Below are 25,773 nucleotides of genomic sequence, written 5' to 3'. Positions count from 1 at the left end.
TAATTTCTCATATACCTTCCTTAAGCTTTCAGACTCACAAGAATTTTGCTAGCCTACAACTGATCAGTTTGTTTCCCCATCTTCCCCATCTTAGCTGGCTGAAACACCCTTGAGTTAGTTAACAGAACGTCAGAGAAAATACACTCCGAGTAAGAAAATGCTGACCCATTTGAGGTCACATGGGTATGAAAACTTGGACTATGTCTTTGTTCATTCACCAGTTAGACAGATAAATACCAGTGCTTACCAGAAGAGACAAGAAAGGGAAGAGTTTACCTCAAAGTGAAGTAAATGGTGATGGAGTTCAGAGACCAGAGCCCAGGAGATGGAGCACATAGAAGGCTCCTCATACCACCGGCAATTCAAGGGGGAAGACTGATGGTTCTCTGAGCTACGTGAGGCCAGCTCCCTCGAGCTGCCCTAATATTTCCTGTGGCTGGATCTCTTAAGATTCACAGTCGAAGCCAGCATCTTTTGGCCAGCTGCTTTGGCTTTGGGTGTGCCCAGATGTTACCATCCCAGCTAAGAAGAATTGCCACATCCTCAGGTTGCCATTTCTGTTGTCAACTTATGACCAAGAAACACATTAGCCAGAAAGTTGGCTTCAGCACAACAAAATGTCTAGTTTGGGGAGAAAAGACTGATAAATACTTCTGCCATTAAGTTGCTGCCCCACCAAATTTACCTTTTTTTCTTGCCAAATACATCATTTTGACATCACGTCAAGATGCTTAGTTTAATTTAGAAGGATGAAATCTTACTAACTTAACATCTGTGCTTAGTTTAGAAGGATGAGGCTTAATATCTTAATATCTGGTAAGCTTATATTTATAGAGGTTGACAAATAAACACAGATATAAGCTCAGTCTTAGTTATTACCATTAACCAGAAATCACGGTACAGTGAAACAATGTATCTTGTTTTTAAGTTGAGTGCTTACACGGTCTAGAAAGAATTATTTTGAATGATAGCAACAACCACTAGGGAGAACTGGCTAGTAATTTCAAAATGAGTTGTATGATCACACAGTTATAGAGATTCCTAATAGTGCTACAGTTACTCAGTGAGCATGAGCTGTAAGTAACATTTATACTACTATGGGTAGCTTTGCCAAGTAAATAACCCTTATTATAAAGAGCAAAGTATGATGTATCTACTTTATCTATAAAAGTATAATGAGAAGCAGCCTTCTACTAATCCTGTAACAAAAGGTACCTCTGAGTGACCAGTGATGATGATGATTATGATAACAAAGGGGAAAAAAGCAAGAGCCAATTCCCTCTTCCCCAGCTCATTTAAGGGCCCGCCCACTATTGTGTTTAGATACCCAGCATACCACACCTAAAGACTAAGGCTGTTTCCATATCACATACTCAAACAGACCATTCCAGGGTAGTTGTTCTTTTTACGTGTACAAAGAGCAACACTTCACAGTTGAGTTTTGTTTGCTAAACCTCCTTCAATTTTAAACCATGTGCATAAACCATTTTAACATGAGATGAATGATAAGGCACCTGAGAAGTGATACTCACACTCCAGGTCCATGAATTCCTTTAACCCTCGCCAAGAATCCTGTGCAATAGGTATTGTTGTTATCCCACTCTAACAGAGGAGGAAACTGAAACAGAAAAGGTTTTTATTTAGTAGCAATGGACAATTAGAGGTGAAATCAAAACCAATATTTATAATAACATTAAAACCATAAAATACTTAAAGACCATTTTAAGACAATATGTGTAAGAATTTCACAGCTAAGAATTGGTATAGGAGGGATTTCAACTCTGACAGCCTGGGTGGTTCCAAAGTCTAAGTATTTAACCGATAGGCAGTCCCGCCTCCCCAGTAATGGTATGTAGGTGGAATTAATCAAGTGTCTAGTGATTACCAGGCACTGTGTTAATCCCTTTCTATACATTAGCATATTAGGCTCACCATTTGGGTCATTTGGACACAGGTAAGAGGCATCACAAAAGAATCAGCAAGTCAACTGTTCTGTGTCTTTGGCATAGTACCTAGCTTGGATGAGATCTCTGTGACTTAAGACTGCAGACTGTGAGCACTAAGAAGTTATTGTATTATCTCTTCCTTGTAGGGGTGGAATGGTCCAAACCAGCGAGCAGTATGAATTTGTGCATCATGCTCTGTGCCTGTATGAGAGCAGACTCTCGGCAGAAACTGTCCAGTGATTCTCTGAAGATTGACCAGACCATCCAGCTCTAGGGGTAGTTAACCAATTACCCACCTGAGGCTTCTAGAAGGAGCTTCCTGCAGTGGAAGGGAAGAGAAGTCCTGAAGCCAAGCTGTGGCACGGATTGTGGAAGATGGCGACAATGAAGGATCGCCAGCGCCTTGTGTATATGAATGCATTTGTAAGCATCCCCGAAATTATTCTGAAGGTCCTATGCTGATGGAGGTAGAATTGATTTCTCACATCGCTGAGGATTTCGTTTTGTCCGTATTGACTATCTGCCACACAGAATGTATGTTACAAAATCCTTGGTGACATATGTCATCAGATAACAACTGGAAGAGCTGCTGAGGAAATTATTATTGTGTGTTTAGATGCTTTAATGTTTGCAAAACCTGTCTTGTGAATGGATTGTCAGCTGTTAAACTGTTCCTGTTTTAAGTGCTATTACCTTTCTCAGTTACCAGAATCTTGCCGTTAAGTCGCAAGTGATTGATAATAGATTTTTAACAAATAAGTCCTTGTTTTTGGAAAAAAAAAATCAAAAGCAGTACTATTTTATATGGAAATGTGTCTTGATAATATTACCTATTAAATGTGTATTTATCAGTACCTCCTGTCAATCAATTACAGAGCACAATGGTTGTCACTGGATGTATATGTATTTACTCTCTATTATTGTGCATAGAGGTGGTTTCTGCTCCAGAACTCCCAGCCACTGTATTTCTACATTGTGAGTCATTTTACTTTAAAAGGGAAAAACAAATTTGTAGCAACTATAATGTATCCAGAATTTTAAATACCTGTCTCTCTTTTACTAAGAAGGAATTTTTGAATATTCTGTCTACCTAGAGTCTCTCGCCCCCAAAAAAGGCAGATGCCTTTGGGAATGAAGTAACCTGTCCCATTTCCAGAAGTTCTTCAAAAGGATGCTGCCATGGATATTCTTAAATTTCTGAAAGGTTTTAATCCTCAAGAGACAAATAAAGTTTAAAAAAATGCACTCAGCAAACACTAGATGTTCTGCTCAAATATGAATTTTTAATGCAGCTATGTTGACTTTGTTTCATACTGCCAATAAACTACTCTTAATACTAAGTACTTTTTTTTTTAAGATTTTATTTATTTATTTGACAGAGAGAGAGAGAGACACAACGAGAGGGGGAACACAAGCAGGGGGAGTGGGAGAGGGAGAAGCAGGCTTCCCGCTGAGCAGGGAGCCCGATGCGGGGCTCGATGCGGGGCTCGATCCCAGGACCCTGGGATCATGACCTGAGCTGAAGGCAGACGCTTAAAGACTGAGCCACCCAGGCGCCCCTCTTAATACTAAGTATTGAGTAAAGCATCTACTTTTTTTCCTATTGGAAAGAAGCTATTATCTTTTGGGGGAAGCCTGACGTAGGTAATGAGATGGGTTTAATTTTAGTCTCCGCCTCTCCCCAGTGGAGATAACTATCTCACAAAGTAATATTGTCATCACTTAAGGGATAATGATCTAGAAGTGCCATCATTATGTGGTTTTCCGCAATAGACTTCCAGCATATCATTACACAAACAGTACATGTTTATGTCTTTATATGACTTGTCATAGACCCTCATAAATTACAAGGCTTGTGTTTATTCAGCAGAATCAACATCACCTGAAGAGATGTAATGTTTTAGGAACATTCAATTACCTAAGATTACAATTCCTTTCTTCCCTCTTGAGGTTAAGAAGTCGTCCTGTGCCGCAGGGATGCAGGAGAAAACTTAGAAGTTTTATTCTACTCCTGGAGGCCAGAATTTTTTCTCCGTAAAAAAGGAGAGGTAATCATAATCCCTTCTTTCTAAGGAAACAGACAAAAGGACACTGGTGTAAAACTTCCCCAAACAATTCAATAGGAGGAAGTGCTCGTCACTGACTTTTTCCCCCACCATGAAGGCACATTTCCTTCCTAGCCTTTGCTTCTCTTATCTGGGAGATTTTTTTCCCCCCCCAAGCGAAGCATGAACAGTTGTTAAGTGGAAAATGGAGGCTGAATTTTACATGGCGATTCTTACCTGCTGGATCTTTGGGAATTCAGGTGAGTGGGCTTGCCTCTCTCTTGCGGTGTTTCTCCACCAGCCAGCAGAGGAGTCTCTGTCCTTTGAAAAGTGTCTGAACTCGGGCAGAAATGGAGCCAGGTCTTCATGGCAGTTTAACCAAAGACGATGAGGAGGGAGAATTAAAGGAGCCAGCTATGTCCACACCGTTGAGATTTCTCTCTAAAAGAAAATAAATGGCCTCCTCATGTCCTCCAAATGCCTTGGGCAGCTCCTGAAATGGCATCTTTACACCACAGAGTGAATCACCTTGAGGAGAAATTTTGATTATTGTGTAACAGTCTGTGGCATTCTCCATGTTTCTTCCCTTATCAGGTTATAGGTTTGTTTTTTGTGTGTGTTAAAGAAAGTCTAAGGAGCTATAAATACAGGGGGTGAAGAACTGTGGTGTGTTTTATTTGGAAGGTGTTATTTGGAAGGAAGGTCTGAATATTTTCATGAAAGAGCTGAGCAAATTAGGCAAAAGTTCAGAAAATGGTTTCTGAGTCTGAATATTTCACTTTTTAATACCGATGTTTAACAATTGAATGTTTGATTTTTTTTTTATGTCGAGAAATGCTGATATTTTTTAGTCTATTACTTATTGAGGGATTGTTGTAGATATTGTCACAATATAGAGAAATGCTTCTCTCTAGGACTGCAAGAAATGGTGTTTGTGATCATCAATACCTTCATTGGTTGCTAATAGCTAAGAAGGTTTAGATGGGTGGGCAAATTTGTTTTGTTTTGTTTTTGGATAAATACATCCAATTTTTAAACATGTATTCAAACTATGCAATTTGTATACAAATACTACAGTGGTAACTTAAGAATTGGAAAAGAGGGGCTTTTTTAGAATGGGGGATGGTAATGAGATAGAAAGAGTTAAAATAGTTAGAAAGGGAATGAGGTTTTTCATAACTTCAGCATATTTAACTAATTGGGTTCAAATATCACACCATATTTTTTGGATGGTTTTGTGTCTTTCCCAAGTTTCCCTTCGTCATTTCAATGGGAGTGTGTTTTCTTCCCTGAGCCATGGGAAAGTAAAAGAAAAGGAGCAAAGTATGACATTTTGACACTGTTAGCCTTGGGATTTTAAATTACATGCGTTGACTCTGGGAATATTCACTCAAAACGATAGCAATAGCAAAAGATAAGTAAGCCTCATATTGTCACTTGGCTGATTTGTGGGTGGGTTATTTTGTTTTCTGATGGGCCTTCTAATTTGCTACATAGTACTTTATGAGTATCTCATCTTCCAGAGGGGTTTCAGATCGTCCATGTCCATAAACAAGAGTGCCTTTCCAAAAATAAGAGAGTGGTCGTGGGTTTGTGTGATGGGACCAGCCAGAACCAGCAGTGGATGTGGACTGAGGATGGAAAACTCCTTCATGTTAAATCTGCTCTGTGCCTGGGCATCTCCAATTCTCGTGGTCCTTCCCTATCAGCTATCTCTACCCACTGCTCCCAGGCACCCCGATGGACTTGCCATGAGCAGGAAGGGTTCCTTGAGGTGGAAAATACCTCTCTCTTTCTCAAGAAACAAGGCTCCAAGGTAGTGGTCAAGAAGGACAGGAAATACCTCCATAGCTGGATGAAAATAGATATCAACCAGGAGGGAAAACCAGTGAATGGAAGCCTCTGCTTAAAAAAAGGTGAGCTTTCCTTTTCAGAATTGATTCTGAACGTTCTTCGGCTCCATGTTATGTTATGTTTGTTTGTTTCACATTAAAAGGATGTCTGCTTACCTCAACACAATGTCTATGGGAGATTGATAAGCTATTGGAAATGGATTGTGTGGCTCCTACTGATGTAGAAAACTTCATTATTCTCATTAAATAAGCCCAACATCTTTCCTTATACCTCTTACTTTACCTTCACTTCTTTCCTTGCTGCTTTTATTAAACAAATATTTCTTGGGTTTCTCTTTTGTACCATATTGTAGGCACTTTGGTTAGATACCATTCAATGTAGCAATATAAATCAGGCATATGTAATGACTAAAGCCAATGATCAGGAAATTGTTAATTTTGCTGATGTAGACACTTCTATTCTCTGATTAGGAGGAACTAGTAGATCATCAGAATGGTGTTTGAGAAGACTGGAAAGATGGGAAAATACATTGCACCTTTGCAAATCTCTTGTACTAATGTTTAGAGGTACAAGAGGTCACATACTTTTGAAATGGTAAGAACCAATGTGTAGCCACAGGGTTTTCTAATTTGTTGACCATTGATGGATATAATCTAGATGACAGGTACAAGTAAAAACTTGCATACAAGTGCAGAAATTCCTGGTGCAGCACACAGTTCAGTCCTGTGCTGGGGATTTTCTTCGTGGATACAGCTTAATTTTCTTTTTTCTAAAGATTTTATTTATTTATCTGAGAGAGAGTGAGAGAGAGAGAGCGCGCACAAGCAAGGGGAGGGGCAGAGTGAGAGGGAGAAGCAGACTTCCCGCTGAACAGGGAGCCCGACTTGGGCCTTGATCCCAGGGCCCTGAGATAATGACCTAAGCCGAAGTCAAGAGTCTGACACTTAACTGACTGAGCACCCCTTAATTTTCTATTTTACTTAATCATTTTATTGCTTATTTACTCCTGTAGTAGAGATTTGCCTTAGGAAGTCATGCAAGATAAAACTAATAGAATCATTATATATTAGGTACAAGCAGACCTTACAAATCACTGGAGATATTATCTAGAAATGAGGCCCATCATTGAAGAGACTGAAATTTACCAAGGTCAAGTGAATTATCCCAGATTAATTGGTGGCAGAGGTCTAACTGGAACCCAAATTTCTTAACTCCTTGTCCAGTATACATTCCATCATACAGTGTTTTGCAAATGCTTAACCACAGAATTTTGCCCAATTGACTACATAAGAATCACCTGGGGGAGGGAAGGAACTCATTGCCATCATTTCTTCTCTCCTACCACCTTCAAGATTCAGTTTCAAGAAATTTGGGCTAATACCTGATTTTTTAAAAAAAATTTGATCCATAACCCCATTTGGGGGTCAGCATTCACTGTACTTTTACATCTTTTTATTAGGTGTTTATTTTTGAGGCTTATATGAGTCTTTTCACCATGCTGATCCTTGGACAGTTTTCTGTCACTCATTCATTTCATAAATGAAATAAGTATTTAATTAGATGCTAGTTGAATGCAATGGCTCTTCTACAAAAGAAGTTGACTATATAGTCCTGAGCTTATAAAACTTCTATGAGAATAAGATAAAAACTGTAAAAGTCAGTTAGAAAATTCAACTTTATCAGAGAATATACAGCACATAACACCAATTTGTACATTTCCTATAGTTCATTGAGTGAGGCCTGTCCTAAACAATACGGAAACATTATAAATATTCCTGTTGTACCATTAAACATAAGAAGTAAGTTTCTTTCCCAGCCCCCAATAGAACCTTATTTAGCAGAAAGTTTCATTGGAACTTTTAAAAAGTAGATATGGATCAGCAACGAGTTATTCAAGATAGAAGATAATTAATGGAAAAAGTGATTTCCTTTGGCCTTCATGCAGAACATGTCCAATGATGGACTTTACTTCAAAAGTAAGTGGATGAAATAGACCATTTACAGTTAACCTCTGAACATGCTGTATCCAAAACATGTCCAACAATGTGGGCTGGAAGAAAAATGGACTTCTAGAAAAAAGCAGAATGAAAATTTGCACAATTGTGGTACAAAAAAAAAATCTTGTATTTGAATACCCATGTATTATACATAGTTTTTTTTAACACAATTATAAGCTTACAGATGTTTTTCTGGTCTATGTCAAACTTACCACTGATTAAAGATACTGAATGATATGAGTTGACCCATAGCACGAAAGCTCATTGATTAGCTAGAGAACCCATTATGAAAAATTAAATGGCATTCAGATGTTTGCAATGAATGACTCCAAGTTTCCTTTTTTAAAGCGTTGATAACTAAATATCATAATCTGGTAGCACAATTATATATATTGTTGTTGGGCTCTCTGCTCAGTGGGGAGCCTGCTTCTCCCTCTCCCTCTAACCCCTCCCCTGCCAGTGCTGTCTCTCTCTCTCACTCTCTATCTCAAATGAATAAATAAAATCTTGAAAAAAAAAGAAAAATCAACATTTTATAACCAATTTATAAAATTAGACCTTTATAGTTATTATTCTGAGTCATAAGAGCAATAATAAAAACATCATCTCCAAAATGCTAACATAACTGGCTAAAAATTGAAAAAATGCATTCTCTCCCTATATTCTTTTGTCAATCAGGTGTCAGATATCCAGCTCTTTGGAAACAGTTTTACCTTTAGCAATGTGTCAATAAAACAAAAAGGTGACTGATAGACTTTCTCAATTTTTCCTCAGACGTATTCGTGTTACACTGTACAGCTACATCCTTGGAGTCATTGTATTAAGAATATAATTTTTAGAAATCCCTTGTATATAATTTCAGAATCTTATTCTATAAATTAACACAAACCAGTTATCAATAATGCGAAAAGAATAAGGAAAAAAACAAATTCTGTTCTATTCAATAATAATGCAATTTTACATGATCACACATTTAGTTTTTTAAAAAAGATTATTGCTTTAGGAATAAAAATGCATTCTGAGGTCCAAATCTCTAATTGACAAACTCTTTAAACATAGTAATTATAGATCTTCTAGATGAAGGGTGTAAAATTCCAGCCATCACTTTTCCAAAGGATGCCCAGTCTCCCTACTTATAAACAGTTAGATGGCTATCTACAATAATTACTTTTGGGGCACCTGGGTGGCTTAGTCGGTTAAACGTCAGACTCTTGATTTCAGCTCAGGTCATAATCTCAGGGTCCTGAGATGGAGCCCCAAGTTGGGCTCTGTGCTCAGGGGGAGTCTGCTTGTCTCCCTCTCCCTCTGCCCTTCCCCCTGAGCTCTCTCTCTCAAATAAATAAATAAATCTTTTTAAAAAAATAAATAAAATAGTTACTTTCACTCAGGTGTTTCGTGTTGTAGGGAGAAGTAACATTGTATGTAGGATGTTGGCTAACCAATCAGCACTTACTTAGCATTTACTATAGATTCACTCATTCAGGAAAATTTTTGCAGACATATTTTCAAATGTCCCTAACATGACTGAGCTAGTGAAATCACTTAAAGAGATTTCGCTGCTGAAGTAAAAACCATTTTGCTGCCAGACTTGTGGTAACTGCTGATTAAAGTAATTGTTTAATTGTAGTTATGTGGGTGAGGGAATAAAATGCATAAGCGCTGTAATAGGTAAGCAATCCTGTATACTCTTGGGAGAAAGGGTTTTAATAGAAGCTGTTTCCTTTAGTGATCGGTGAGAATGCTTGTAAATACAGAGAGCTTAAGGGGGAAAAACGAAACAAAACAAAACACAGTGTCTTTTGTACATACAAACCCTACTTTGACCAAATTGGCTGTCATAGGGTTAGGGTTTGTTTTCTCCTTACGTGATTATAGAAACATGGGCCTTGCTATTGACCTTTGATTTATGTGATCATTGGAAATCATATGATCATTGATTACTGATAGATGGTCTATGTGATCATTGAAAAACATCTAGCACAGCATCCAGAGCCCCTCAACCATTTTCAGCCTGTGACATGTCAATGAATTCATCAGGGCACACCCATGGCTACATCTGACTTTCATGAGCCCCGAGCTCTTATGTCTTTGTGGGGCCCTCCCTTCCCCCCAAAATAAAGTAATTAATTAAATAATTTAATAGATTTTCATGGGCCTCCAAATCCTCATTTTTTCCTATTGTGTGGGGAAAAAAAAATATTAAGCAAACATTTTCTTTGACTCTGAAAGTTCTTTTTTTTTTTTAAATTTTTAAGGAAATTAAATGATTTTGTAGGCCTTATAATCTCATGGGCCCTAGGCACTGTGCCTATTGTGGGCACACCAAGTAATTCACGCATTCTCCATCTCCCTTTTTCCTGACCCTAGTAAAGTAGCACCTGCTTCAGCATCCCTCTCCCACACCCTGATAGTGATGAATTTAAAAGCCATTCTTCCTCCTCTAGGCAGCCTAGTTTCCTTCTACCCACCATCTAATATACATACACGTCCCAAAAGAAAACATGGGATACACCAGGCACATCTTCCTAATGCAACTCCTAGTATAGTAGTTGAGTAATAATTGGCTTTTTTTTTTTATGTTACGGGCTCTTGAAAGGTATTGTTTTAATTACTTTTTCATTTATTTTTTTTTACTATGCTCTGCTTTGATGTTTTCCTATGCCTTGTCAACTTCCATTTGTTAATTTTACTTTCTTTACTTCTAATCTTGGATCTTTTTTAAGTCTGTAAAGTATTTTTTGAATATTCTAATAGCCAATGAAATTCTAATGACTTCTGATTTATTTGTTATGTCTCCCACTGTTTGCAAATTCTCTGTCTTTGGTATCTCTTCACAAACTTTTCACCTCCTGGTTTACTTTCTCAAATTTAAATATGTACCCTTTTTTTTATGTACCCTTTATTTTATTGATGACATTTTCTGAAATGTTATTCTTTTTATCATTTCTAGAAATTATTTAGACTATTATAATTCACATCCCCCTCCTTTTTTTTTTTTGTGAGTAAAGCGATAGAAGTTTATTAAGTGAAGATACAGAAAAAGTTCTCAAGAGTGAAAGGGGTCCCTACAGGTTTGCCAACAAGGGCCTTTAGGATTGGTCTTTTATAGAAAGCTAACCAGGGAACTTAAATCCTTTTAACATCTCTACTGATAACATCTTCAATGGCTTACTTCCTTTTTAGGGTCTGGTTATTCTTTTTTTTTAATTTTTTTAATTTTATTTTTAAAGATTTTATTTATTTATCTGACAGAGAGAGACACAGTGAGGGAGGGAACACAAGCAGGGGGAGTGGGAGAGGGAGAAGCAGGCTCTCCACCGAGCAGGGAGCCCAATGCGGGGCTGGATCCCAGGACACTGGGATCATGACCTGAGCCGAAGGCAGATGCTTAACGACTGAGCCACCCAGGCGCCCCAATCTTATATTTTAAATTCAACAATCGTGAACCTTTAGAAACCTTAAGCTAGGGTCTGGTTATTCTTTGTTGGTCACAGGTGATTATTATAAAGACACCCAGACCACATGCCTAGAGCAATCTTGTTTAATATATTTAATGTATAATATATAAACATAAATCATCCTTTTTCTAAGGTAACTTCTGTTTCATTGGTTATATCTTTTCCACATTATTTCCCCGCTTTTAAAAGGCATATTATATTTGGCATCTTCCTACAGAAAAGCAAGTCCCAATATAGTTGAAATTTTCTATCTCCAAAATGTTTTCTGTTCAAGTTATTCTGTTTTCAGCATGCTTGAAAGTTATTTGTATCATTTAAGGGAGGGGAACTAACAAATTGTGTATTTTTATTATCGTTATACAAAAATCACATTTCTATTATTGATCATATCTGAGCTAATTCATAGACTAACTGATAAACTAAAATATGTGTTGTGTTTTAAAAATATATTTTCAAAATATGGTCTTGGTACGGTACCGTCATTGCAAATCATCTTATAGATGAGCTCTTTACAACTTACGTGCTAAAATCTATTAAATTGGACCCGGGATGGTGTCTCTTATCTTGAATTGTGTTCTAAGAGGAATTATGTATAATGTGGAAACAATGTGGTAGCAATGGTACAATAAAGCTTTTTAAAAATAGCTTCAACATATTGTTCCATTGTGTAAGAACTTTTCCTTGCATGTGTCAAAACACATCTTGCTCTTTCATGAACTGTAAAATGTATATACCCTTTTAAAGAACATCAGAAGAATTTGTAGATACCAAAACATCCAAAGATCTACTATTTTTAATATAATTTCATAGCACCCATTTCAACAGAGTTCAGGAGATGAAAAGATTAATGTATTTTGATTGCCTTATATATTTCTGTAATGGATTTTCTCTCCTCCCATTTACTTTAAAATCCTTCAATACCCATGTAAAGAATGATTAGAATTCAGTTTGGCTCATATTGTGTATATGGATAAAACCTTATAGTTAGAGATATATTACAATCACTAAGAAACTTAGACCTGCAGGTGCTGGTTTCCACACCAAATCTCTTAGTGAAGGGCCAAGACTTCAGTATTCTAAGAAGCTCCAAAGGGGATTCTGATGCCTACCAGAGTTTGCAGACCACTGCTTTAAAATGCACAAAATTTGGAAATTGAATGTTAAGACTAAAGTTTCTTTCCTGCTTCTTAAATAGCACAAGTTAAAAACACAGTCACAAAATGAAGGGGTACTGGCCTTGGATATTCTCTAGAGTCTTTCTTTGGAAAAAAGGTAGTGGCCTAAAAAGGAAAATGGACTTGTTTCATTTGGAGTGTTTTAAAAATACATTTAGAAGGTTAATTAAAGACAATCACAGAAGACTGACATTTTTTCCATAAGATGTTCCAAAGCTACATGTAATGGTAATAAGCTATGTTATTCACAGAAGAAATTTTTAAGAGTGTTTTGATCATTTATTTAATTTTGGGAGAGTCCTGATTCATCCATTGAATTAATCATGTAAGTTGACTAATAAAAAAAAGTTCTTAGGATAAGAACTTACCAACTGCTCCTTAGTGAAGAAGAGTAAGCATAGGTTGACATGCTAAGACACATAATTACATGCTACATATTTGGAAGCTTGTTTTTGTCCTAACCCATCATTAAATTTTTTTTTTGAGGGTCTGAAAGCTAAAATCGTCATAAGTGGTAGTCAACTCAGAGGGTCAGCATTAGCCAAAGCTCAAAATAACCAAAATACTAATCGCCACATACAGAAATGTTTATATCCCAACAACAGGCAAATGTCTGCTTGAAGGAACATTCTAGCACCTAATTCAATTAAGACTGCAAAATTAAGACTGCTTCTTAGAGTTTATCATAAAAGAATATTGCTAATAGAACAAGTGGGTTTGTCATGTAGAAAACATCCCAGGGATAAATAAATCTGGTCTATGTTCAGAGTGGAGACGTGGGCACAATAACAGTGGGGGCGGCACAAGATTCAGAAGGAAAAAACAAACAGAAACTAGTGGGAATGTCCAAAAATCTATCAAAGTCTAGGTCTAGTAGATGTACAGGTAGGGTTGTCAGGTATAATGCAGAACCTTTGATTACATTTGCATTTCAGATAAGTTACAATTTTTCAGTATACGTATATTCCCAATATAATATGTCATATGTAACATAACCTTTGCAATATTGTATATTTGAGATATGCTAACTATTCTGAATTATGAATTCTTTATCGGAAACTCCAATTTAACTGGGCATCATGTATTTTTATTTGCTAAGTCTGGCAACCCCCCTTACAGGGTTTGCATGACCTTCCACATCTCAAGGGAAGGATGCTTGATAGTCACGATTACTTCATGAAATTTAAGAGACTAAAGAAGCTTTAAGAGAACTGCTGATGTTCACATCTTACTAAATTTTTAAAAATACTTTTTCTGTTTTTATCCTGTTTTTGTGCCTTATCCCCCTCTTCTTTATACTCACATAAAATACGTCAGTTGAAATTGGAATGGAAATAAATGAGATTCAAAAGAGGGCTCAATAAGGTGGACCAGAACAGGGGAAAGGCCAACATCAATAGCCTCTTCAGGGGACTTTCACCAGTACCTAGTCGTTGCTTAAGAAATGGCTGTGGGGCGCCTGGGTGGCACAGTTGGTTAAGCGTCTGACTCTTGGTTTCAGCTCAGGTCATGATCTCAGGATCTTGGGATCGAGCCCCGGGTCAGCTCTGCGCTCAGGGCAGAGTCGGCTTGCAATTCTCTTTCTCCCTCTCTCTCTGCCCCTCCCCTCTGCTCTCTCGCTCTCTTTCTAAAATAAATAAATAAATCTTGAAAAAAAAAAAAAAGAAGAAATAGTTGGTTGAATGAACCACTAAAGGAGTGGTGAAAAATAAAATCTTTTGTCTGCCAGTTTGTAAACCAGAAACTTTTCAAAGTTATAGTTATCTAATTGGGCAAGATTCTATGTCCCAGGAAACCCTGACATATGATGGAGTTGATAGAAGCATCTAAACATACCACCTCAGCCCCTAATTTACAGACCTTTCCAATGCTTCATATTATACAATTGTTCTCTAGGTCTTGTTACACAAAGTGTGGTCCAAAGACCATCAGCACCAGCAGCGGCATCCCCTGGGGGCCTGTGAGGAGGTCGGGCTCTGACAATCTTCACTGAATCAGAATTCGCATAGTTAGCAAGATTCCCAACAGATGGAGAGCACGTTTTAAAATTATGGCTAGGTGAACCTAATTCATAAATCAATTATTTTTAGGTATGGACAATTCAGCCTTGCAAAGTAAAGCTATAAATTAACCACACCAGCTCATAAGCTTTAAATCATTTGACTGTCCTTCCAGCAGATAGGGAGCTTAGAAACTACAACCATCCCAGGATCTGGTACTCACACAATTAGGATTAGAAACAGTTTACACTGTGGTAAGAGAAAGTCATTGCTTTCCTGGGAATCATCAGTCTTCATGACGAAGTTAGGTAAGTTGTTAGCTGTGATTCTCAACCTGGTATTTTGTTTAATGACCCTTTTGAGAAGTTGAATGAAAGCTCTGAAAGTTCCCCACAGAAAAAAAAAGTATACATGGACATATATTCAGGACTTGGCAGGAAGTTTTTCAAGATTCACGGACCCCCTGAAGCCAATTTCGTGACTCCCTCAATGCTCATAGAATAAATTTAATTCTGTCTTCTACACAGAGCTGGGGATTTGTGGTAGCAGTTTCCACAACTCCCCTGACCCTATGATATCAATAGATGGATAAAGGATGGGTGGCTTGAACAGGGCAAATTGGCATTGTCACACTCCAAGACCCTTGATTTTTCATATAACTGAAACTCATCCACATGCCTGTTACGAAAGATGTCTTCTTTTTCTAAAGTTGAATTGCTTTTATGTGAAGAATCCACAAAACATGAAGGTAATTTTAGCAACTGTCCTTTCTTTACCTCAGCTGTCCTGGGAGCAGAAGTTTCAGTGAGGAGCACTAGAAACACGGCTCCGCCCCAAATCCCCACTACTTTAAACGCACTTCCATATAGCCTGGAACACCTTAGTAGGAACACCACAGAGGCCTTCACCAGAAGTACAACAGAACACTCCAGCCACAACAGCAGACAGAGGCAGCACCCCGATCTGCAGATGACTGGAATTACAGAGACACCTTGGGTCCCCTGGACTACTCGGCCCTTCTCCAGCACCACGGAACAGGTAAGGGGAGAATGGGTGTGTAGGGTGACTTAGAAGGGTCTCAGAAAGCCCATTACTTGAACAGATTCCCTCTGCTGACAATGCCATTACTCAAGTGGGTGACTGGGTCCTCCGTGTCCTAGCTGCTAACGATGCATGAATGCATTTTGCGTGATGAAAAAATCTTTGAGATAGTACTAAAAGTTCTACATCTTTATAAGGTAAAGATAATTAAGCTGCGATGTCAAAACCACACTCCTGCAGGTTGGCCACAGTTCTGAACCAAAGTCAGGGTTCACAGTCTTAGGCATCACCTAAAAACAGGAAATAGAAATTGACATCAGTACCTTGCAAATTCCCCTGCATCTATGTCACAGTTGTTTCTGCTCATAAGAGAGTGGTCTCTTTGTGACTCTTCACAAAGCAATGGAAGGTTCAGGAATCTAGGACTGATTTGTGAACATGGTCAAATAAGCTAAGTCACGTACCAATTCCGCATCGGCAGCCACAGAAGGACAGACGGGTCGATGCCTGGGGAGCAGCGATGGTGCAGTCGTAGAGTCTGCTCACGTAGTATTTCAGCTTGAAGTGTTCATCCGCTCAGTTCTGCTTACCACTCAGGGTTATAGGCCACCCTTTGGGGCAATAATATTGTCATTCCAAAAGTGTAGTTTGCAAAGGCGAATAAAAAATGCTGTTTCATTTGGCAGTCTTTAGCCATTTTCTAATAAACCAAATAATTGAAAGAAAGTAGAAGCCCAACACTATGCATATGACTTAACACCCATTTTAGGGCTTTGCTTTCTTTTGCATTGTGCAGAATTTGCTATTGTGTATGGTTCCTGGCTAGTAAGCACATACTTCTTATTAATCACAAAGCAAACATAACCAACACTGAGCAACTTGTGGAACTTTGTTTTTATCTCCACTTTTCCTTTACTATAAATCTTCCCTGCAAACTGGTGCTTCCCTTACCTCTGAATAGAATTTAGGAAGGTCTGACGACTTTTCTGGATGCTCTTTATATTACTTTAAAACCCAACACTCACTCTCAACCCATTAACAAAGATATTAATTTCAGGAAGTAACCCAGACTCTGAATTCAATTTAAATGTTAGCTTTTCCTCTCCTATCACCCCATCCCTTTGGGCTTGAAGTAGGAAAAGGGAACTTGACCAAAATCTCCCACTTCCCACCTAGCTTTTTACCTACCTCTCCTACTCTGATCATTACGGGTTCAGACCTGTCTGGGCTTGGAAAGTGGGGAGGGGAGACAGGAAATGAGAGCAGGAGAACTGGTACTTGAGGTTGCCATCATGAATTGGCACAGTACTTTCCCTAAATCTCCAACTCCTGAGCCCTTCTAGCCATGGATGTCAGTGAGATTGGCCAGTTATTTTGAAATTGAATGCTTCTTGGTGGAACACCTTCTTGTTTAGGTTGAATGTGTCTCAGCCAAAATGTCATTCTAACATCAGTTTGTAAGAGTACTCACATCTGAAAATATATATATATATATATATTTCTATATATTATATATAATTTTTTCCACAACTAACACACAAAAAGTTAAGTGTATATTTTAAGTATATAGCATATATTATACACATATATATTAGTACAGAAAAAGAATTAAGCATAGATTGTCCTGATAGATATATATCATATATATCACATACTATACTGATATCTATATGAAGTATGTCAAATAAGAAACATGCTGAATAATAACTATAATAGAAACATATCTGCCTGAACACTCAAGGACTGCCTTTTAGCAAAACTATTTCCCCATTTTTGCTCACATTTGACCATTGTGAAACAGACACAGAGAGAGCTCCCAGGGGTGGCCAGGCTCTACTGGGATGAATCAAGGACACCGAGCTCCAGAGCTCTGCGGCCGGCACACTGGCCCTTGGGCCAACCCAGCACTGTGTTACAGAGCTCATGTGACCTAGCGTCAGAGTTGGATTTACAGGTTCAGGTCATGGTAAATACAGAGCAGGGTGTGTTTTGGTTTTTGTTTCTTTGTCTTTTTCTAAAGTGAAATCCACTGCAATGTTTATGAACTCCCAGATGGGGCACCAGAATGACTACATACTGAGTATTCATCAAGTCATGATTCATGTCCCAGTTTTTCCTTGAAGCTCAGGCAAAATCTTAACCATGTCTTGGGAAGATGAGTGTGTAAAAGCTATGATCCTTCCAAAGGCAGTTTCTAAAATTGCAGTTTCCATGACTCTAATGCTTTAGTCAAGGCATCTCTGCTAGATCATCATTTGATTTAGCATGAACATTTACTCTGTAACAGTTAATTATAAATAGCTGTAGTTAGATACTTGGAAGGGAAAAGTCACTTGAGAGGTAAAATTCCTGTCCTTTGAAAGTAATTTTGAAAGGTACTCTATCTCAATACCTAGAAGAGCATAAAAGAGAAATAAAATCATTCAACTTAATTGCTTCAAATTCAGTAAAAAGAAATTCTTTGTGTGTCAGTTGTTCTCTTTATCAGATAGCCCTGGTCTGTGATGATTTGGGATTGACTTAGTATAACTAGGCTGTGAGTTGAGGTGGTCTGTTACCAGGTGATGATGGGAAAAATCCGAATGTGAGGATAGGAACTGTGTTTATGCAACTTTGCATCTCCAGCATCTGAACGTAGTGCTTAATACGTTATAAAGTTTGTAGAAAGATAAAGAAAGGTGTGGAATGGAGTGAAGCAAAATGGGGGGGGGGGGAATGGAATGGCATGAAGTGCAATGGAGTGGAATGAAGAGGAATGGAATGGAATGGAATGGAATGGAGAAGAGTGGAATGAAATGGGATGGTGAGGAGTGGAGTGGAGTAGAGCAGAGTGCAGGGAAATCGAATGAGGAGAATGGAATGGAGTGCTGGGAAAATGAGTCGCTTGAAGTGGTATGGAAGTGGGTGGAATTGTTGACCACTTGGGTAGCAAATGTCCCATCTACCATCAGTGTCCAGGTATGATGGTCATGTTGAATGGCCATGCACCTTTTTATTGCCTTAGTGTTTTAAAGTTTGTGTGTATATAGAGTTTAATATTTAATACATAATAATATAGTGTTTCATTCAGGGGCTAATTCTCCAGTTCCTTTTCCTCCCTTCTAATTTCCCCCCATTTCATCTCTTAATCACCCTTCAACTCCCCCCCAAAAAAAATTATAAGAGAAGAAAGGGGAAGAGACATTGATGACTGTTCAATTTAATAACTTTAGAAAATGTTCATCAACTCAACAAACTTTTCTTGAAGACCTAACTAGTGTCAGAACAGAGTAGTTGAGAACTCAGTCTTTGAGGTCAAACCCCTGACTCTGCCTCTTACTAGCTAGTGACCTGGCAAATTACTTAAACTCTCTAAGCCTCAGTTTCCTCATCTATAAAATGGAACCTCTACCTCCTAGGCTGTTACAAGGATTGGGAGAGATAATGCATGTAAAATGGTTACTACAGTACTTGGTCCTTAGTAAGCATTTAGGAAATAATAGCTGTTATTGCTGCCTTTCACTGAGACACAAAGATAAATGACAAAATTGTTGCCCTGAAGGAACTCACTATCTGCTGTGGTGTTGAGGGAAGTAGAAATATACACAGGCTCTTATGGAATACAAAGCAAGGTGCCTAAGTAGTGTGAGGGTTTCAGGAAGTATCTTCTGGTAAAAGGAATATCTGAAATAAACCTAAAGGAGAATAGAGTAACCTAATAAGAGGTAGGGGAGTGGGAAGGAGAGAGGTGGAGGAACTGGGATGGGGTGGAATAGAGAGTTAGAAAGTGATTTCAATTCTTACCTAAAATTTGCATTTTAAAGAAACTTGGGGATTTTTTCACTTTAGTCCAATCATCTATTCTGTACTCATTTATTTTGTGCTTTCTATTTGCCTGACATTATGGGGGATGTGAGAATAAATAATAAATAAAATCATAATACAATGTAGTCAAAATCATTGCATGTAGGACCAGCACTCTGCTAAGAATGTAGAAAAGATTTCAACAGTGTAAGAGCCCTGTAATCATTTTCCCATGTACAGAAATTGAATGTATATTGATGAAGATCTCAAATACATGTTTTCAAATGGTGTCTTCATCCAGAAATAGTCAGGAGTTCCTACTTGTTATTTTAATTAGTGACACTATTAAATTATCTGTCATTCCTTTGGTTCCCATCACATGTAACCACGAGGTAGAATTTAGAACACTTAAACTGAAATAGAAATCTAGAGAAGAATAAGAACTGAAATACTAAGATTTTATGCTTGGAAATGCTATGTATGCCATTACTACTAATTAATGTTTATGCAGTGACCATAGTGTTCTAGATCCACAATCAAAGGATGAATTGGGGTTGGAACATGGGGCTGGAAAAGTGGCATGTATTTGTCTTTCCCTTTCGTCAACAGTCCCTCTGAGTTATGAGGAATGAAACATGAAGAGACACTGTGCAGTATCTACAAAGAAGAGAATCTAGGAGATAAAAATAATATCTAAGATTTGTGTGCCAGGAACTATGCTAAGCACTTTCATTTACTCTGGGAGGTGGGTACTTGTATCCATTTTCCATCACTGTATAACAAACCACCCCAAAACTTAGTAGTTTAACAAAATGACAGTTTACTATTTCTCATGATTTTGTTGATTAGTTGGGTGATTCCTCTGCTAGTGTCACCTGAGCTCACCCTTGCAGGTGCATTTAGCTTGGAGGGTAAGCTGAGCTAGAAGATTGATAATAGCCTTCCTTGCATGACTAGCCATCAGTGCTGGCTGCAGAATGGGTCATCTCAGTGCTTCTCCACGTGGCCTCTCTTCCTCTGGTAGGCTACCCCAGCTTCTTTACATGACGGTTTAGGGGAGTTCTGCAAGAAGGAAAAGATGGAAGCTACAAACCTCTCGAGGCCCAGGTTCTAGAATCACATATCACTTCTGCCACATTCTGTTGATCAATGTGGCCAGGTCAAATTTGAAGGTAGGGAAAACAGACCTCACATTTTGATGGGAAGAGCTGCAAAGTCACATTGCAAAGGGCCACACATATTGGGTGGGACGAAACTATAGCCATTAAATAATCTATCATGGTATTTATTATTGTTGTTGTTACTATTATTATTATTATTTTGCAGATGCCTAGCTTAAGTTTAAAGAGGTTAAGGACTTGCCCAAGGTCAAATGATTAGAAAACAGCAGAGCAAGAAAAAGAGCACACACACACACACACACCCCTGCACACTTGCTCACTTTACACTCTTACCTAGAGCTCCTATTGATGAAGGTAAATACCAAGGAGGACATAATTTGAAACAATTACTAGTAATGCTCCTGCAAAGTTCTCCTAGTTGACCCTTTGGGAGCAGAATTTTCCCTACTTTTCTCTTTTCCCCTCATTCCTCACATCCTCACCTGCCGGTGTGAGGAGTTGGCCTTTAGAAGGCTGTAGACTTGGGTCAGTATGTGGTTTCAAAACTAACTCTCTCCCTCTCCCTTGTTCTCGCTCCCTCACCCTGGACATGAATTAAATCATCTAATACCAGTCATGTGCCTAGTAGTGCTGGAAACCCCTGTGTAGTTACTGTTAGCTATTGTTGTTATCCTTACCATGATAATAGTATTATGTAGCTGTGTGTGTCTTTACAAGGACAAAGTTGATGAAACCAGAAGCGTGTCTACCTTATGAGTTAGGAAATAATCTAGACCAGTTGTTCTCAAAGTATGGACTCCAGACCCAGAACTTAGACCTACTGAATCAGAAACTCTGGGTGTAGGGCCCAGTAATCTGTGTTTTAAGAAGCCCTCCAAGTCACACAGATGCACTTGAAGTTTAAGAACCACTGACCTAGACAAATCTGGTCCCTGACCGACAATGTCTTCCTCATAGAGTTCTAGATGCCTTAGTTTCCCACAATTGATGGCACTTTAGTGCGTTGTGTTATGAGGGGGTGGGCCAGGGTGCTATAATAGCTAAATAATCAAGTAGTGGAAATTAATTTATCTAATTACAGCCTCCTGCTATTCCTTCACAGAGGGTACATTCTGTAAGGAATGGGGCCTAGGGTGGTTAAGTGGAGCCTGGGCAGATAGGGAACTGCTGCTAGACCCCAGGGTCTTTGTGGTAATTAGAAAAGTGCGTTTCCAGGCACACAGTTCCACCATGAATGCCCAAGACATGGTAGTGGGACATGGGCTGGATTCCAGCCCCAGGCACACTCTCAGCCAGGCATCCCCATATACCACCCACACTAGGATAAACTGAGTCTTTGTGCACTGGCCCAGTTGCGGATGAAGCCGGTTGTAGGTGTCAGAAGTGTGCCCTGCATCGTCCAGCCATTCGCCATGGGCAAGGTGAGACAGGCAGGGCTAGAGGCAGCAGGAAGTCAATCTGTTGGGGACCTGAGTGATGGGGGGCAGGAGGAAGAGTCATATGTGAAGTGGCCTCCAAAGGGATAGAGGGTGGACCTTTGACTGCACTTTAGCTTCAAAATCTGACCAGCCTCTCTCTGTTGTTTGAGGAGTGGGCTCTAAAGAGACGTCGAGTCTGGACCCCCTCTCAGCCATGTGACCTTGATGGAGATGGTGTGATATAATGGTAAAGGGCCAGGGCTCCCATGTTGCAGAAACCTGGTTTAAATCCTGGGGGCGTGGAATCTACTCAACTCCAGTCATAATTGCTTCCTCTTTAAAATAAGGATAAGTAAGGGTACGCTGCCTCACAATGCAGTTGTGAGGATTAAAATCTGATTAATTGAAGTGCTTAGTCCATTGGCCACACGTGATAAGTAGTTGATCATTATAGCAATTAACACCAGCTTCCTGTTTCTGCTTCATCATTCCCACCCTGCCTGCTTCACAGAGTTGTAAGAACCAGGGAAGCTGACATCATTACACGAAAATGCTTGGAGAGGAATACCATGTTGAACACGAATTAAAAAAAAAATGTTCCCGGTTGGTTCAGATTCTGCTAAAGATCCATGAATCTTGTTTGGAGGCACACCTCCTTCTTCCCCTCCCCACCCTGCCGGGCCCTGGCCTGGGACAGGGATTGCGTTTCCTCCGTTCATGAATAGCCATTGTGGTACAGCTTGGGCCTGAACTGTTCTGTGCTTCCTTCCATTTGGCCTTCAAAAAGATCACAGCCCGGGGCACCTGGGTGGCTCAGTCGTTAAGCGTCTGCCTTCGGCTCGGGTCATGATCCCAGGGTCCTGGGATCGAGCCCCGCATCGGGCTCCGTGCTCAGCGGGAAGCCTGCTTCTCCCTCTCCCGCTCCCCCTGCTTGTGTTCCCTCTCTCGCTGTGTCTCTCTCTGTTGAATAAATAAATAAAAAAATCTAAAAAAAAAAAAAAAACAAAGAGATCACAGCCCACTGTGAGCCTCCAAATAAGTAACAAGGCAAATGCAGAAAATCCCCACCTCCTCCTACCTCCCTCAAGTCTGGGGTAACCTCCTTTATTGTGTTACTTGAAGTATAGAAGGGAGGTGTCCTGCTGCTACCAGTCTTCTGTGGCCAGAAGAACTAAAGAGAGGACAATACTCCCCCTTTACTGGGGCGAATACCTAGAGGGAGAAGTGCAAAGATGTAGCAAAAAGCAAACAAAACAAAACAAAACAGAAAAACCAAAAAACCGAAAGACAAAAACAGAAAACCATCCCCCAATCATTCCTCATGAACAAGAACTCTTAGATTGTCTAGTGTGCTTGGGGTCTGATACATGCAGATTCTGAGACTGCTGACAGGGCAGAAGGGTCATTCTGAGGAGTAGTATCTTGTGTGAGGGATGTATTCCTAAAGACCCTAATTTATAATTAGCATCATTCAAGCCTAATTCTGACAAAGAGAGTTTTCTTAGCTCGCCAGCTAAAGTGGATTGCCATGTGCCAGTAGCATAATACGGTCTGTAATTTACTTGAATTTAAAGCCCTCCAGCTTTAAAATCTCAAGGATTTTTCTTTTCTCTGCTTTTCTTTTCGTTATGATTTGCATTACTTTCTATTTTGTGTGCGCGAAAGTTATGTTCATATTTTGTCACAATATAAATCGTGTGCACATAAAAATGCAACCATGAAACAGAACATGTGCATCGAAATGGGCTCCTTAACACGCCAGGATTTCTCTGGCACATTGGCTTCCCTGAGAAGATAAGTGCTGATGCAGTGGGGAAAAGAGCAAAGAAAGGGGGAAATGATATCAAAGGAGAAAGGAGGATGTGCTAATTGACATAGGAAGTCTGTGGCTCTCAGCCTGGGCCTTACATACATCAGAATCACCTGGGAAGAGTTTTAAAGATGCAGATTCTAAACTTCTGCCTCAGTCCTACTGAATCAGCATTTACTAACACAGGACCTCAGCACCTAGGGTGTAAAAATGTCCCCATTGATTGTAATACGTGATTAGGTTTTCGATCCCTTGGAGAATAATTGAATAATCAGCTTGTTAGAACAAACACTGACCGCAAGAGAAGGGGAGAAGTCCTTCTGGAGAGGTATAATCTGAATGGAATCTCAAGGAAATATCCGACAAATGCAAATGGAGGACAATACTATAGAAAAACTGACTCATATCATTCAAAAAGATCAATGTCATAAGGATCATTTGAAAAAGCTGAGGAATTGTTCCAGATTAAAGAAGATTAAGAGACTTGACAAGGAAATGCAATACAGGATCCTAGGCTGGATCCTTACTAGAGAAAACAAAAAACAAACAACAACAACAACAACAAAAAACCCAAATGCTAAAAAGGACGTTATTGAGACAATTAACAAAATTGAAATATGGGTTGTGGGATTAAAGCATTATAACAATTTTGAATTTTCTGAATTTGGTAACTTTACTGAGACTACACACTTAACTCAGGATATACACAACCAGCTCTGAAAGGTTAGTTCACAGGTAAAAACAGTCTACACGGAGAGAAGGAAAGAACGGGAAAATGAATGTGGGAAAATGTAAAAAAAAAAACCAGCAACAGAATTAGTGGGTCTGGGTAAGGGCATATAGAAGCATTCTGTACAACTCTTACAATGTATAAGTTTGAAAAAATCAAAAGTTTTAAAAATAAAAAGAGTAGTTTGCTTAAGGGCTTTTAGAGGGTAGAATCCGAGGGAGGCTACAGTGTTAGGGATAGACTAGCAGCTCCCACCAAGACCTGGCTGTCTTGTTCAAGGACCAAGGCGAGAGAAAATGGGGGCAGAGGAAGAGGAAAGCAAGCACCACGAAAGGAATGATGATGAATTTGCAAGAAAGAACAGTAAAGCCAAGAGTCAGAGCTGGAGGATGGGCCAGTTGGTAAGCCTGAAGTTAAGCTAAAGAGCTCTGCAAGAGACGAAGGGCTTTAAATCTCTGTAACTTCGCCGGGCTGCCTAGCGATTGCACCAGCATATGCCACACACACAATAGCAACTGAAAAGGGGAAATGCTATGAATTCCAGGAGCTGTCTTTAAAGCAAAACTCCTTTCCACTCTTCCCACACTTTGGGGGAACAGGCAACAGAAAACTCCCATTGCTAGATCCAGCTGAGATCCCAACCAGGTAACCTGTTGGGGAGGGACATGGGAGGCACCTCTTTTTCTTCAAAGCTCTTCTATTTTGGATTTCTAATAGATGTCGGCCAAGAAGTACACCCCGTGTGCAGAGCTTTACTAGGTGCTTGCCCTTCATCTGTGTGTCTGTCAACATTTGTGTTTGCTCCCCTTTCTGCAAGGCTGACCTTGCAGTCCAGAACAGCACAGCTGTGGAGACAATACTGAAAGAGTGGGCTTTGCCAAGAGTGTTGACCCTAGTGATCTGACTTAAGTGACCTCCTGATCATGTGAAAAGCATTAGATCTTCCATGGAGTAGGCAGGGTCTGTCCATTTGGAGCAGGGGCTGACTGGTCACTAGTTTATCCCAAGGCTTAGGTGCTAGGTATTCTTAGATTCTGTGATGCTAAGGGCTCGGGGTCTGCACTGGAGAGCTGAAGAATGAAATTGTGTTTCAGATTTACGAATACTTAGTCATGCCCTTATTTAGTGTGGAGCTATGAATGTTTCCTCTGTCAATAGAAAGTAGACACCGAGTCTCCACAACCTGGGGATGTGGGTGAGATAATGAAGATACATGGGCTCTTTCCTTCATGAGGTTTATAATCTAGGTGACAGTTTTATCATTACATTTTTGAAAAACAGGATAAGAACCTTTGATCTTTCACTTTGATCATCGTCAGCCCCAACATCCAGGGGACTCTAGGATGCTCTGTGTCTGCCTCCTCCAGCAGACAAGGGCGGGGGGGGGGGGAGTGC

The 25,773-nt window shown here is 39.4% G+C and overlaps 2 protein-coding genes across 4 annotated transcripts in view; both read left to right on the top strand.

The window, feature by feature from the left end:
• The window catches only part of PTPRR (protein tyrosine phosphatase receptor type R), a 232,924-nt gene extending 229,638 nt beyond the window's left edge, over positions 1 to 3,286 (top strand). For all 3 annotated transcript variants that reach the window (XM_006732343.2, XM_081822060.1, XM_031027042.2), the window contains one exon: positions 2,093 to 3,286. In XM_006732343.2, coding sequence (XP_006732406.1) covers positions 2,093 to 2,186 — 94 coding nt within the window. In that variant the 3' untranslated portion in view covers positions 2,187 to 3,286. The remainder of the gene's footprint in view (positions 1 to 2,092) is intronic.
• Positions 3,287 to 4,092: 806 nt separating this feature from the next.
• Positions 4,093 to 25,773, top strand: part of PTPRB (protein tyrosine phosphatase receptor type B) — a 110,543-nt gene continuing 88,862 nt past the window's right edge. The window contains exons 1-3 of the mRNA XM_031027040.2: positions 4,093 to 4,251; positions 5,515 to 5,907; positions 15,257 to 15,513. Coding sequence (XP_030882900.2) covers positions 4,197 to 4,251; positions 5,515 to 5,907; positions 15,257 to 15,513 — 705 coding nt within the window. The 5' untranslated portion in view covers positions 4,093 to 4,196. The remainder of the gene's footprint in view (positions 4,252 to 5,514; positions 5,908 to 15,256; positions 15,514 to 25,773) is intronic.

The sequence above is a fragment of the Leptonychotes weddellii genome, chromosome 5 (genome assembly GCF_054177405.1).
Source record: "Leptonychotes weddellii isolate Sample4059 chromosome 5, ASM5417740v2, whole genome shotgun sequence".
NCBI classification, from domain to species: domain Eukaryota; kingdom Metazoa; phylum Chordata; class Mammalia; order Carnivora; family Phocidae; genus Leptonychotes; species Leptonychotes weddellii.
Note: the sequence above shows the minus strand (reverse complement) of the source record. Positions and strands in the feature narration are given on the sequence as shown.